Source organism: Aythya marila (genome assembly GCF_965140915.1).
Source record: "Aythya marila genome assembly, chromosome: 4".
Taxonomy (NCBI): domain Eukaryota; kingdom Metazoa; phylum Chordata; class Aves; order Anseriformes; family Anatidae; genus Aythya; species Aythya marila.
In genome coordinates, this window is record NC_139045.1 from 67,213,924 (window position 1) to 67,229,886 (window position 15,963).

The following is a 15,963-nucleotide window of genomic DNA, read 5'->3' on the forward strand; positions in this document are numbered from 1 at the left end:
AGCTAAAAACAAGTCTTCATAAGAAATAAAAACACCATATGTAAATGTCATAAGGTATATTCATCAAACACAACAACCAGAGCATAGTACTTATCGCCTCATTTCAGAGCACAGAACCCTGAACAAATACACCTAGATAGACAGATAATCTAGACAGATAATAAAATTCATTAATATCAGTCTTTACTGCCTCATCTTTCAGCATTGCATAAAATCATTCTGCCATTCAGGACAAGAAAGACTCTTTACACAATTGCCAATAAAATAAACCATCAAGTACATTCAAGCTCTGAAATGGTAACTTTTTTTCTCCAGCTATGAGATTCCTCTCAAGAGGCATTCAGATCTAAGATTCAGGACAGATACTCCTGATATAGTCTTAAATTCAGCATATAATATATTCCTAAAGCCAAAATAAATATGGAGAATTCTTCCAGGCAGTAAAAATCAGGTACGTTGCCTTCCCCCTGACCCCTCAGCTGAGCTGTGGTGATTCAGAGTAGCAGAAGACCTGTTCTGGAATTTTATAAAAATTAACAATTTTTAACTTAAGCATAAGACACTCAGCAGTTTTTCTAACTCATGATAGTTATGTCAACTTTTTAGGGATGTTTTCATAATAACATTACATTCCCTTTTCCCCTTTCAGAGCCTTGCTCAGCCAGCCTCTTGTTAGTTAAGCCACCCTCCTAAGCTACATACAGAAACTCCAGCTGTGATGTTTAAGGAAGAGAGTTCAAATATGCATTTGTTCTGACTGTTAAAGGTTCAGCAGTGCACCCACAGCGTTGCTTTAACCATTCACACTGTCACAGGTGAACATGAGTGTGTTATGAATAACGCAGATGAATTATAGTGTATACAATAACTTCAGCCATGCAGAAAGACAGAATGTGTTTCTCTTTTAAAAGTGGTAAGGCTTTTATGAATAGATGGATGTTTATCAACAATAGAAATCAATATTGACTATATGAGGTTGCATATTGATATCACACCTATCTTGAAAAGAAAAAAAGAAAAGCACCTATGTTAACATGAAAAGATTATTTCAAAAAGGATTCAGTTCTGATGACTGAGGAGGAGGGAATCTTTTTTATTTAAGCCCCCTCCAAAATTGTATATATTATATATATATTATTATTATTATTATTATTATTATTTAATAGACACTGGCACTTCTAAAGTCCTATCAAGAATAATAGAAAGAAAGTCATACACACAAAGTCACACAGGCTTCACTTCCCTATATTCCAGTTTAAATTCCGTATATTCTAATTTCCAACAGGGGGTAGCATTACACTACTGCAAGAACATTTTATATTTAAAATACACTCAATTTCCCCACATTTGCTGGTCTGAGCTTCCTTGTACAACAGATGTGTTAAATTCCACTCATTCTGTACAAAATGAAATCCACTCAGACAAAACTACTGTACCACTGAAAATAAGCCTCAGATGGGGCCCAAGTAAGTCCAAGTAAAAGCAGATTTTACTGCTCAGATAATAAGCAGTTTGGTTTCCTAACCCCATTCTTCATGCTCCGTATGTAAAAGACACAGAAGAGGCAGGGTGTACACAGACAGTATGCAGCACCTCACACGATCTATCTCTTTCGTATTATGAAGTTCACAAGATTAACAGTTCCACCATTGTGGATATCAGTAGCATAGAAACACCTGAGAAATGTGGACAGCTTGACAAACAGAAAGTGTTTTTCTACATTTTCTTACAATAGCACATCCCAGAAAAAAAAAAAAAAAAAAAAAAATGAGCTCTGCTGCAGCAGGAATGCTAGCCCATTTCAGGATTTTAAAAGTCAATACGAAAGCACTGCCTAGCAGGAAGCTTGAAGCAACTGAACATACATGTAAATGCAAAGGACAGTCATTAGCATACACACCCCTGCACACACAAAGGGATTCAGATATTCTTGCCTTCTCAATTAGGAAAGGGTGCCTTATGGCAAATTTACACAGGAAGAGATGTATAATACAAAAGCTCTAATAATTCGTTTTCTTGACCCAGAACCATTCCTTCTCTGATGAGGAATGGGGATGACTTCAACCAAAAATGTGTAAGACATTTTACATATTTCAAATATGTATACATATAGTTCTTATGCAATTGTACTGAGAGGCATTCCAACGCACCAAAACTACGCTTATTAAGAAGTTCCTGATTAGCAGAAAATTAATTCCACATATTATACAAAAATGCAGAAGGTTTTCCTTTTACACAGTTTTTTGCTTGCAACAAGACTGTAAAACCAGTCATCTGTCCTTGAAGAAAATGGAAATTTTTGAAAATAAATGGAACTCATGGATTCAACTATACCACCACAGCTACAGTGAAAAACAATAAACAAAGAAGGGCTGAAATATGGAAATATTGCAACAGCTAGCAAAGTAAAAGCTCAAACATTTATGACAAATTAAACCTATGTCTACTGATTTTTAGAGATGGAGAAAGTTTATTTTAAGCTGTAATTATTGTTTTGAAATGTTTACCTAGGGACTGCCCTAAGAAAGCTTTGCTGCTTCTTCCACTTCCCTCAAAGTGTTCGGCAGTGAGAGCTTAGTTTGTACTTGCACTAAAAATACACTTGGGCCTGTTCTGTAGGCAAAGGAACCATGCCAAGTTGCATTAGACTAGCTATTTGATTCCTTCCTCCCAGCCCATTTCACATAAAGACATGAAGAAAAGAATCCTTGCTATAACCTGTGCATCCTGCTCCGCACAAAGAGAGAACTAGAGTGGGCTTAATTATGAACCTATGAAGAATAAAGATTAAAGCCTTGCATACCATCTTTGCATTCATTTTCCTTCTTTTTCAATTGCAATCCCACATTTGTAGCTAAGGTTAGTCAACTTCTGCCAGAAAAATGATTAACAAGATAATCAGTGATCAACACTAGAAAGAAATGGATGGAACTAAAAGGACAAACAAGGGAGAGAAAGCTCAAAATAGTAATATTAAGACAAGCCCAGCCATCACTGAAATTATGGTTTGTCAAAGGTAATGAAACTATAATTAAACTGCACAGCTTCAAAGGATACAGATACTTAACTATGCATGGGGGCTGCTCACAGGCTTTTCCTACATCGGAAAGCACTGCTATAAATTATTAGGTATAATTATTTCTGTAGCTTTCCAAAGCTTTCTATAGCAGTTATCTCCATAGCACGTGTTCTGCTTAACTTTCAGTCTCAAGGAACGAGTTGAATTTGCAAACTTCATCTGGAAAAGTTTTGCCAGTGCTGCAGAGGATTCAGGTATACAGTTACGAGCCCTGATACAGCCCACTCAACATTTCTCTGTCCTTGCAATAAACCAGCTCTGGAAAAGGTTTATATTTCCTTAATATTTTCCGGTCTCAAATTTCTTGTGCATTCAAAATTGCTTCCAATCAGCATTGAATTAGCAGAGGATTCCACAGAATCCAAACTACTACAAAGGATGTGGCTAGGGGAGAGGAACACGGCCAGAGCTCATGTCCCACTGATTCCCAGCTGTTGAAACAGTCATTTCAGTTGACTGACAGCTGGCTGCTGCAGTTTATGCTGCGAATAGCACAATATCCTCACGTGACAAGACTTAGGAGCACAAAGTCCCTTTCAAAGCCCCTTTTCCATCCACCCTTTGGACTCATGTGGGAATATGCTGCATCAGAAAGTCTCATGAACCGCTTTCTTTCATCTGCCCTGGTTTAGGAAAGGCAGCATGGAAGCACATAAAAGCTAAAGCAAAGGGAGGCATAAACACAGAGCAACAGAGAAGCTTTACTGCAGCCTTGAATCTGTACATAGCACTCTGGCATTCACTCACCCCATCCTGGCTGTCATTTATCACATGGATCACATTAACCATCACATGTTTTGATCTTAATAGCCCCAGCCTACCCCAGCAAGCTCAGCCTAACTTTTACACACACAAAAAATGCGTGTTGTCACAGACATTGATGCACCAAACTTCACTGGAGCTGAAGAAGATGGGATGGATAATTGCTCCACATAACATTTTTCCTATACTTCTGTCCTATGCCTGCTGGTAGGATTACTCCCTGAAGCAAGTTCAAGATTTTCAATGGATCCTTCAACACTTAAGATGTTATTATCCTAGCAAGAATGGCCAGAATGAAGGGAAGTCCATCCCTCCAAAACATCATTTAGGAATGGTACAGAAAGGTTGTGTGCAACTAGTAAAAAGTAGGGTAAATAGTTTTGGTTTTTTTTTTTACACTGTAAAAGGATTTGCTCAGTTGCAGTAACTTTAAGGTTTTGTTGTGTCAGCTTAGTTCTGGCTTAGATCTGAGTTTAACCAGCACCAGAGAAACTCAACAGTCAGTATCTACGTACCTAAGATGGGTCAAGCTGACTAGCTGAAATACTCAGCTGCAGACACCTTGAACTGCTCCAAAAGTTCCCTGTGGCTCTCACACATTGGAGTTTTAGCTATTCCCTAGTCAGGCAAAACTGCTTTTGACCTCAAAGAAAATAATAACAATAATATTTTTTTAAAAAATGCAATATGCTTCTCCATAGTCATTTAAGGGCATACGTCTCTGGATTCTGAAAAGACAAATTTCTCCAGAACACAGAAATTCTTGATTGGATAAGAATGTTGCCAGCTTTTATGTTTTTCTTTTCTTCCTCTGTTGTTGCAACTTTGCTTGAACTTTAGTCCTGTTCTCGAGCATGTTCTTGATATCTTAGACCTTTCTAAATGCTATAAAAATACCTCAACCCTCTAGTTAATCCCATGTTTATAAAGAACTGATTTTCAACAGCCATGTCCTCATACTCTAAATACACTGAGTGCAAAGGTTCCTGCATTAATAACTTCTTCCCAGTAATTCTGCAGTTCTTGAAAGACCCCATTCTTCAAGTTCTATGTCACACAAAAATCTTCTGTGGAGATAATATATTCGGTGCCACTACTCTGATCTTTCTCATTTACTAGAAAATGGCTTTGAACTATTTCTTGAAGTTATTAAAATTAGTGATAGACTTTCCAGCATGTCAAAAAAAAAAAAAAAAAAAAAAAATGTAGAGCAGCTGCTCCATCTTGGCAGGTTGATTTTCTTCTTTAGTAACTCTTATTAATGAGTTCCTTCTCTGTTCACAGTTCACGTGAAAGACAAACAACTTTCTGGCTCTCTCACTGCAGCCTGGAAAACATCAGATTTAATAACAGATTTAGCACTCAGATAGAATTGTCCATATTCAAAGCACTGTAGAAACAGCATCTGATCAATCCTGACAGTAGCCTTGGTAAGCAAATATTATCCAGGTACAGATTCACAGACTGAAGGTGTCAGAGCCACCATAAGACCATAATGCAAAATTTCTAGATCAGTATAAATATCAAATTTCTTATCGCTCTTGCACACCCCGGAATTTCCCTCCTGTCAAAATGAGAGAAAACCCAAAACACTGTCATCTGCACTTCACCATCACAAATTCCTACCAGGAGTTTGCCTTAGACCACTGGCTTTAAAGAATAGCTACCAAGTTCATAAAACACATCAAACATTAAGCCAGGCAGGGCAAAACACCAAACTTTAGGATGGATTTCTTCTGTATTTCCTGAGGTCCAGAACAATAGACCCCAGCTGTCTAGTCTCTGCTACATGGAATTTTGAAGAACTGCCTTTCTTTACTCCTGTGGGCACATCCCCTGTCCTTTCAGCAGAAGTGTTTGCAACTATGATAATAAAGCAATACATGAAATTGCAAGGCAACTTTAAAACAGTCCCTTTTGAAAGCTGTTGTGGTACGTATTGTTTCTCTTTCTATACTAGAGTGGTTTACCCACATTTTCTATCTGTTCTCCTTAAGGAAAGTATTCCAGTATTCCTTCTGTTATGATCATATATACCCCAATGATTCATTCTTCAAATTCATTTCAGTGTGTTGTTTTTTTTGGTGGTGGTGGTAGTCGATTTTTTTGTGGAGCAGGTAATAATGTTATCTTCGGAAGGTTTGTTGGCACAACTGCTATCATTTTGCTAAACAACGCGAAAATCACATTGCCCATATGTCATTACCATGTTATTAAACTTTGCTAAGCCAATATTAGAAAACATTATTTGCTCTTTATGAGCCAAGTAGCATTGCTTGGTATAGGGTTGAACATTTCTGTTAGAAACAGTAAGAATTTACTCATATCACAACCTCTACATGACAGATAGTTTATGGATCTAATCTGAGTACTACAAATCTACATCAAAGAATGGTTTGGGTTGGAAGGGACCTTAAAGATCACCTAGTTCTCAACCCCCTGCCATGGGCAGGGACACCTCCAACCAGCCCAGGCTGCCCAAAGCCCCGTCCAGCCTGGCCTTGAGCACTTCCAGGAATGGGGCATCCACAACTTCTCTGGGCAGCGTGTTCCAGGGCCTCACCAACCTCTGAGTGAAGAATTTCCTCCTAACATCTAATGTAAATCTCCCCTATTTTAGTTTAAAGCCATTCCCCCATGTCTCATCACTGCACCCCCTGACAAAGAGTCCCAGCTTTCCTGTAGCCCCCTTCAGGTTCGGGAAGGCCGCTGTAAGGTCTCTCCGAAGCCTTCTCTCCTCCGTGCTGAACACCCCCAACTCTCTTGACCTGTCTTTATAGGAGAGGTGTTCCAGCACCTTGATCCTTCTTGTGGCCCTCCTCTGGACTTGTTCTAATGCATCCATGTCCTTCTTGCGCTGGAGGCTCTAGAGCTGAACACAGGGCTCCAGGTAGGGTCTGACAAGAGCAGAGCAGAAGGGAACGATCCTCTCCTTCACCCTGCTGGCCACGCTGCTTTTGATGCAGCCCAGGACACAGCTGGCTTTCTGGGCTGCAAACACACATTGCTGGCTCATGTTGCACTCTCATCAATCAACACCCCCGGGTCCTTCTCCTCTGGGCTGCTCTCAATCCATTCTCTGCCCAGCCTGCATTATATCCTGTGTTATAGGATATTATCAGCCCACTTGACAGTATTTCCACAGATATCATGAAGTATTTAGTGTACAGGGCATCCTAAATTCCCCAAACTAATTCCCCTTGTATGTGTTGTCATGGATCATGGAAGAATGTAAGTAAGTGCAATTTTGTCAAAACACATTCATCCTTTTAATTTCCACACTTCTAGTTTTAAGTGGCTGTGTGAAAAAGAGTTGGTAGGAAAGGCCCTACACATACTGAGCATCTATTTGCACTCCTCCCATCTACTGTCAGTGAGTTGCTGTCAAGCCTTCAGACATCCCATCTGAATGAGTGCAATCCAGCTGACACTCACCCATTCCTTCTCTGTGCCATGCAATTACTTTAGTATCAGTAACTTTTAATCAAAGCACAGTATTTTCTGCTTAGCCTTCTTCAATCCATGATCTTAGAAATATAACATTAATTAAAATTACAATCAATTTACAAAAATGCAAGTCAGTAACTGAGATTTTTTACTTTTTTACGACATTACAGAAGGAAATGAACTGCTTGGGAATCAAACCTAGGAATCAGTCTGGGGCTGACACTGGAGCTATTCATTTCCCTCTGAGTATGGTGCAATTTAATCCACCCTCTCCCAATCTTTTTGTGTTATCTGCCTCCACAGGTGAATTCTACTTTCACCTTTTAGAAAATAAAGACGGAAAATGTCTGCTAACATTTTAGAGTATTCTCTAGACTTTTTCCAGAAATAAATGGATGTATGTGAGAAAGAAAAAGAAAGAGAGAGAAATAACAAGAGGGAAAAAAAAACTTCCACTTTTCCATTTTGGCCACATTCCCAGCAATTTGATGAGTCTCTCTACAACTGGATCAAAAACAAAAACCCTGTAAATCCTACATTCCAAAAGGAGTAGTTTTTTCCAGCTTTCATTGTCAGATTCCTCCTCCTTCAAAACATTTCTTTCTCTCTCTCTTCAGATAAGCTATTGCTCCCAACAGAGGAAGAAGTAGTCATCAGCTGTAGTAATAATAAAAGCTGTTATCCAGCTCAATTGTATTTAGGGGAGGAAGTAGATTTTCCCATTTGTTCATTCTGATGGGTATGAAAGGTCAATACTGTGGTTTTATCAGTATCTTCGGTGGCTCTCTGACAGAAAAGCAATCCAGCAACATTTCTGTTTGGTACAGAAGAATGAGTTCTGCTGAGCTACGTTGTCTACATTCCAAGCATGTAGGGAAGATGCTTGCTTCTCTCGAGATTATTAATGCCATTTCACTTACCAGTGCTTGTCTGGCAGGTACCTCCTTTCCCACTGCAGAGCACAGGGTGTCTGTTTCACTTTAGTGCCTGATCCCAAGAAGTGCTAAGAGCTGAATTCTTGCTATTCTGAATTCGGATTTGAATCTTTGCTCCTAGCACAAATGCTGGAGATTCTTTTGTGATAGATGAGATGGAGAGTATCTCCAATGTAATTTGTTAGATAAGAGGTAAGTGGCAAAAGCAATCTGCACAATTGTTGTAGGGTGCATACATCTTCTATTTCACTGTGATATCTCAAATCCAAGCTGTACCCATTAAGTGACCTTCTTAAGGGAAGACATCTACATGACAATTTCTATTCTAAAATAGAAATTTCTATTCTAAAAAAAAATAATAATAATAAAAAAAAAATCTAAAGGTCATCTGTATAAGCCTTTATCAGCAAGAGCAAAGCAAAAAGGAAGTTTGGTCTCTGGGTAATTTGTGAGTGAAGCCTGATGCCAATAAGTGTTATAGTATTGTTTTATTGCCGTTATTTTGTACAAGAAAAAAAAAGTAAATCATCACCGTTCCTCTATGAACTGCTAATAAGGAACATCTCAAAACAGTGCACAAGCAGACCCAACAGCACTTTGGTAAGATGAAGGCTGCTAATTCCATGGCATACCTGGGGTCCTGGCCAAAACCAGAAAAGGGAAAACAAAACAAAAGCTCTGAGCCTGACACTCCCCTCACATCTTTTGTGCTCTTTCCTCTGCCAGTTTCAACTGGAAAATGTATTTTTCCTCCAATCTTTGGTTTTCATGGTGCTGTATGCAGCATGTCATATGCTGTAAAAAAATAACACGAACGCTGTATGCAGCATTGTCAGGGCAGAAAACCAGTTCTAAAAGTGACTGCATTTTATTGTCAAGGACAGCAGTAATAATGGATTTCTTCTATTTCAAAGAAATGTTGTGGGGAAATGAATGTTTTTAAAGATTTCTTTAAATCTATGAAAAGCAGAAAATAACACTAGTTTACAGCAAAAGTTTTAGAGCCTTTTACAATAACTGTAATAAAAATATTTGTCAAATCATTGTCCAATGCATACAATTACCTCATTAAGAGGTGACCCATGTTATGGCAGATGCACCTCACTGCAGATTTAAGTATAACAGTCACAACTTAAAGAAAAGCAAGTGGAATTAAAACTTAAGAAGCAAGCACAAATGCAAACTCTCTAATTCATACCAAAAGCCAATAGTACCCATAATTAGGGGTCACCAAAGCATAAGAGACCTCACAAACATCATTACTGAGATCATACCTACTTCTACTGACTTTCAGATTCCTCTGAGATGTGAGCTGTTCCTTTTATAGTTTTAACAGTGAACATGTTGCCTAACTGCCCAGAGCTTTGAGATTAAAACAGAAAGACAAGTAGGAATAGCACCACTGATGATGACAAATGCATCCTTCTCAACTGAGGATTTAGACAGCCTGGAGCTTTTTGGAAGGTGGAAGGAAGCATAAGATGTTACGGCATCACACATCAGTAATAGAAAATAGCAATAATAATAAAACCTTTGAAAAGAAATGTAAAAGGCGTGTAGCTACTAGTAATCATGTTCCTATATTTTAAGAGAAAAATAAGGAAATAAACATAAAATGTTCGAGCCTCATGGGGAAAAAGGTAATGGCTCCAACAGGAGAAAGTTGCTACAATAAAGTTATATATAGTGATCTACTGTGCTTCCTTTATTTTAATACTGCTTTAGAAAAGTACCCGATTAAAAGCTAAAAAAGAACAACAAAAAAAAAAAAAAAGGAAAATATTTGCTGTTACATGAGTGTGACAGTGTAGGCTGCAGCTGCTGTATCCCGAGTCCCACCACAGGAGCTTACACCTTACAGGCCTTCTCTTCCACCCCTTCCAGAAGTAGTGTCTACAGTGAAGCACCAGCAAAATCCATGTCTGCGGCTGTGTACAGGATTTGGAAGACAGAAGCCATATTCCCAACCCAGTTACAGGCTTCTCGTGACCTTGGTAAGTGAGGCCAGGCAAGACCACAAAGCAGGCCTGGGCTTCTCTAGACATCATCTCCCTGTAGAGCATGATGGAAACAGACATATGCACAGCAGCCCTACACCTACCCAGAGACTGTGCACTCAAAGAAGGTTGCATTTGTTTAAGAAGCTCTGCAGGGACCTTGCATGAAGTGATGATCACAGCACAGACATGCGCATGCCCTCTCTTAAAAGTTACAGTGCAAAATAAAGCAGTTTCTACAGCACAGACTAACAGAGATGACTTTCGTATCAGCTAATCAAAGCAACTCCCCATATAAGCAATGCCCCCACAGCCCCCCAAGGCAGGTACCAGGTCTCCCTGTGCTGTGTAGGGAGAGGTTCTCAGCCACTCAGAGCTGTGAGCCTGCTACCTGACAGAGTCCCTAAACTCCTTTGTGCATGGTGGCCACAGCATCCCTGTGTTTCAGCTTGCTACAGATACGCCGGGCGATTCAAAGTCTGAGACACACAGTTACTGTGGCAGCAGGAACCATGCAAATAGTATGTAGGGCCCCCATAGAGGGCTTTGGTGGATCTGCTCCTAATCTGGGACCATTGTCACCAAGGAAGCTTTGGTATTTTTAAATGATCAACTAAAATAGGTGGCTGAGTGCCAGTACAGGACTGATGACAACAGACACATACAAACGGATGGTGGCAAGTTAACTACCAAAGCTGCAATCGAGCCTGTGTTTCTACAGATGTAAGAACTCCTAACGTAGGTATGAGTTTAGGTGAACCAGAAATACATAAAAGTAATTCCTACTGATAGACACATTTTGAGCTGCCAACAGTGATTTGAGTCCAACACTAAGCAGTACAAAGAGAAAGCCAGAGTCAATCCATATTAATTCAAATCGCAAGAAGATGAACGTCAGGGGACAAAAAAGCGAAGCAAAAATAAAAGCAATACTTGTCAGATGGAAAAGGACAAAACCAGTTGGAAAAGAATTTTATTTTTCAGAAATTTACAAACAGTGGTGGTGTAAAAAAAGACACCCTATAAAAAAAACGTTGACAGTTTCTCAAACTACAGCATCAAATGAAGTTACAGAGCAACAAACTTACAGTATAATGCCATTCCTCAATTAGTATCAGCTAAGTAGCTGAAAATTAACTCTAATAATAAATCTCTACACCTTACTTAGAAATCCCACAACAATTCAACATTCTGAACTTAAAATATTCTTACAATACACACAGAATTCATCTCTGCATTAATCTATAGCACTGAAATCACCTAGGCAAAAATTACATAGCAAAGGCACACCTTGAGAAGTTTATAATGAGGAACATCTTGTGCACACTACAATAACATAAAATAGAAAGCAAATCACCCTGCATGCTTGCTTATTAATCCCCAGTGTCTAATGTGAAACACAATATAGAAATTAAAGAAGCAATATTTAGTGGTTTTATTCATGCTGGTTCTATTCTTCACCCAGAGTCAAACAGAAAGGCTTCCTTCCCCTGTTTTGTTTAAACCCCGGCGCTCTCCCAGAGTATGTTCTCCCTGTGCTCCTCATCAACCATGTCATTAGGGGAGCAGGTGGCTCTTAACCTAGTCAGTCCCCATCCCGAATGCCACCAGCCCTTCCCCATGTGCACATCTTCATCCTGCACCCTGTCTCCAGCTCTTCACATGCTGAACTCCAACACAAAGACAACATCCCCAAATCTAGCTTTCATTTGCCAAAGTTTTCATACAGGGCAGAAAATAAATGCTTCCATGCATTATTACTGCTGTAGGCTTTCCTCTCTTCAGGCCACCCACTCACTCGAAACAGGAGACATTTAAAAAGCCATCAACACAATTTAATTAACAGCTTAAGCTGAAATTGCAAAGGCACTCCAAACACTGGCACACTAAAGCCTTTTGAACATCAACTCGAATAAATGTGAAAACCTGATGTCTTCATTAATTCATAAGTCAACTCCTTTTGGCCCTAACTGTATCTCAATTAAATTCTGTTCAGAGCATGAGAAATAAGAATTATTTTTTAGTTACAGCAATGGATTTCTGCTTTCAATGCATTTGCCATGAGAAAAGCCAAACACAGTACCCATTAAATACTGCTAGAAATAACTTGACAATGTATCAAAAGGTTATTTTTTCTTTCCAAAGTAAAAATAAATCCATCAATCATTCAATTTAATATAAATTCTTTCCCAAATACTTTCAACTGGGTAAGGAAAAAAAAAAGTGCATATGATGCTAAAACAAGAGTTAGTAGAAATGTTGCACCAGCGTTTCTCTGTCACTAAATTTGCTTAGTGACTATTCCTGAGATTCTTGCCAACTGATATTATTAGGGCTATTAGAGTCACTGTGAAACCTGACAGCCCTTCACAATAATATATATATTTTTATACATATACACACATTTAAATAAATATATATATATACACACATACAAATAAAAGTAATGGGTTTGTATGTCACAGAATGCTTACTTTCAACTGCCTGTCTGCCACTGATGTCCAGGGAAAGCATAGATAAAATCATCTCTAAACTGACAATTCAGAGCACCCATAAAGATTTAGACCATATAAGCTAACCCCAGCCCAACTGGTTCTTTCCTTGCTGCCTCCAACAAAGCCAAGTTGGAGCCTGAGCACCAGAGAGCACCTCACCACCCGCACTGCAGGAAGAGCAGAAGTGGGAGGCTGAGTCTCAGGCCCTTGCATCCAGCCAAGCTTTCAAAATTAGGCTGGAGGGCTTGCAGATGGCTGGTTTGGATGGCCTCAGAAGAGCACTGATCCTAAAAAGCAGCACAGGCACAACCTCCGCCTCCTACACCAGCATTTCCCTTCCTCCCAAATGCCACAAGTACACAACAAAGAAATGTCCAAGGTGCTCTCACACTGCTGTTACAGAACCACACAAGCACCTCAGGCACGAAGGATGTTCTAGGTTTCAGATGCACAAACAGCCAATGATGCAAATACATGAAACACCACATGAGAAGAAAACAGCCCCTAAAGTTTATAAACTTCTAATTTCTTTCTTAACTTACTCTACACTCAAATCCTTCTCACAGCAGTGATTTATGTAATCCCACATGCTGAATTAAGAAGTATACACTTCAACAGCAGTACTTAATTCCTCATACAGAGGTCTCTCTTGCTGAATCCTTACTTCACACATTCCTAATTTGAGCACTCCCTGACTTTACTCCTCTGACTTTACCAGCACTTCAAGAGCTCACCAACACAGCTTTGCCTTCTTTTTATTTATCAAAAAAGAAAAAAGTATTCTCCAGAATAGATAAAAACAGAAATATTTTCTTCACGCAATGTATAAAGCTTACTGTCATAAAAAGCCAAGAATTTAAGAATTTAACAGGGTTCAGAAAACTCTTGGGAACAAAGTCACAGTAACAGATAGCGATAGAGATAAAAACGTGTTTAGAAAGGTATATGAATCTCCATGCTTCAGGTTTTAAGTTTTTCTGTGACTGGTGATCAAAAATAACTTTCCCTGCAAGAACACTGTCTGGTTTTGTATACCTCCTCAAAATATCTGTCAGAGGCCAGTTATAAATACCGGCTTATAATAAATACTTATAATACTTATATATATTATTATAATACTTATATATATTATTATAATACTTATAATAAATGGATTCGGTCATCTGTTATGGAGTGCCACACTAACTGGGCTATCTTCTCTTTCCCCAGTAAGAAGCTTCACTAATCTAGCTTTTTCTTGTGCAAGATACGCTCACAAACTCCGTTAATAAAGAAAATAGAAACATTAACAAATAAAAATATGCACCATGGCCATCCTTAAGCACAGGCTATTTGGCCTCTCTTCTTTCCTCTTTTGAAGTGCCAGCAGCAATACAGATCAATGACCTCCATACTAAATTATTGTTACTATATGACAAATTCAGCCCTCTGGTGTGCCTGTAAAGCTTCCATCTCTGTCACCACAAGCCACTCACATACACTCAAAGACAAAACTGGCCAATTTAAAAGCAATGATTGATGGCCTATATTATTCAGTGTTTTCTTGATCAGGCACAGATTTTGAGGAACTTGTGTACTAAGCCTCTGAACTTGAGCATAAACGACACAAAAGTAAATATCTATTACAATTATAAAGGAAATAATATTTATGACTTGCAAGTTAAGCCATTTTAAATTAATCATGCTCTATCATTAAGTAAGGCTTGTTAGCATCTGCTCAGTGTTAGGTATTTACCTTTAGTCCACCACAGATTGGACAAGCGGAAAAAAGAGCTCTTGTCATCCCAAGGTGGGGGCTACAAGTGTCATAGGGGTCAGCTGAGACTCCACTAGGTGGTGCCAACTCACTACTTTTGGAGTCTAACACCTGTCCTTGTGGCTTTGTATCTGACCACCTCGAAACAAAATCCACATGTGTCTCATCACTTGAGTCCTTGGTGCTTTCTGGGAGTAAGGATGAAGGCCTCCCTCGGTCCTGGCTGTGCTCAGCCGCCCTCTGTGCTTCTAGGCGTGGTAGTAGCAGTTTCGGGTCACTAGCACCATGAGGTGGCAGGGTCTGGTCCTTGGGTAGTGTGGAATCTGCACTCTTCGGTTGCACATCTTTAGCAGCTGCCTGTAACAAACTCCTGGGTGTGTCATAAATATGTCTGAGAGAGCTGGGAATCTGATACTCTGATCCCGCACCTCTCTGAGGCTCACTGTGAGGACAAGTACATAAATTCTGATCTGAAGGAAAGTTCAATGGCAGGCTTAGCAACGATCCAAACTCATCACCGTGGCAAATGTCCAAGCTCCCAGCATAGGAAGAGAAGCTTCCAGAGTAAGAGGAGTGACTACCAGTAGCTATTCCACTGTCAGAAGAACTCTGACGACCTATTTCCTGCAGCTGTCTGGATCGGAGGGGCTTCGGAGGTGGTTTTGTGATGCCACGTGCCCCTTCTGGAAGGGTCTTTTCTTCCCCAAGATGAATGCCCTTTGCAGCTGCCAGTCCATGACTCTCTTGTGAGGTGCTGGCTGAAGACTGTTCAGGCCAAATTGTCAATCTGCTCCCAACACTAACATCTGAGTGGCTGGTGTCTGAAGACGAGCTTGAAAGACTTCTATCATCTCCTAGAAAAGAAGAAAACAGATCAACCCATGTTTAAAATACAATGGAGAGACTGACAGCAGAACGAGTATGCACAGAAAGGACCCTAAAATTCTGTCTGCTTTGTAAGGGAAAGTTCTGTCAGAACGCCAGGATTCCTGTAATAATTCCCATCCCCACTGGAAAAATAAAATGCAATAGTATGTTAGCTTACCATAACCCTAGCACATTGTGGAATACACTGCATTCAGGGCTACATTTTTAGAGTTGGTGCACCCAGTTCCCCCCTTTTCAAACATATTTTACTCCTATACAGTTATTTGGCTTTATTTTAGACACTCCTCTTACCGCACAGGACATAGTCACAGAGGCCCATATTCTCAGAACAGCAGAGGGTGTTCTGAAAAACAACTAGTCACTGTAACCCAACACTATACCTAAGAAATTCCAATATTTCTATTTTATCTGAATCAAACAAATGGTTACTCATACTTTTTTTTCCCCTCTACTTAAATCTTACCTGAATGATAAAGTGCATGTTAAAGACAGCAAGAATAAAATCAAACTTAAGACTGTCCTGTCCACTCATGTCTCCCTACACCGTACTTCTCCATAATATCCATACCAAAAGGCAATAATGCATCATAGCCGCAAATAAAAA

The 15,963-nt window shown here is 39.4% G+C and overlaps 1 protein-coding gene across 2 annotated transcripts in view; it reads right to left on the reverse strand.

Moving 5' to 3' along the window:
• Positions 1-15,963, reverse strand: part of DOK7 (docking protein 7) — a 64,900-nt gene that overhangs the window by 23,465 nt on the left and 25,472 nt on the right. For both annotated transcript variants that reach the window (XM_082760023.1, XM_082760024.1), the window contains exon 7: positions 14,451-15,325. In XM_082760023.1, the coding sequence (XP_082616149.1) occupies positions 14,451-15,325 (875 nt within the window). The remainder of the gene's footprint in view (positions 1-14,450; positions 15,326-15,963) is intronic.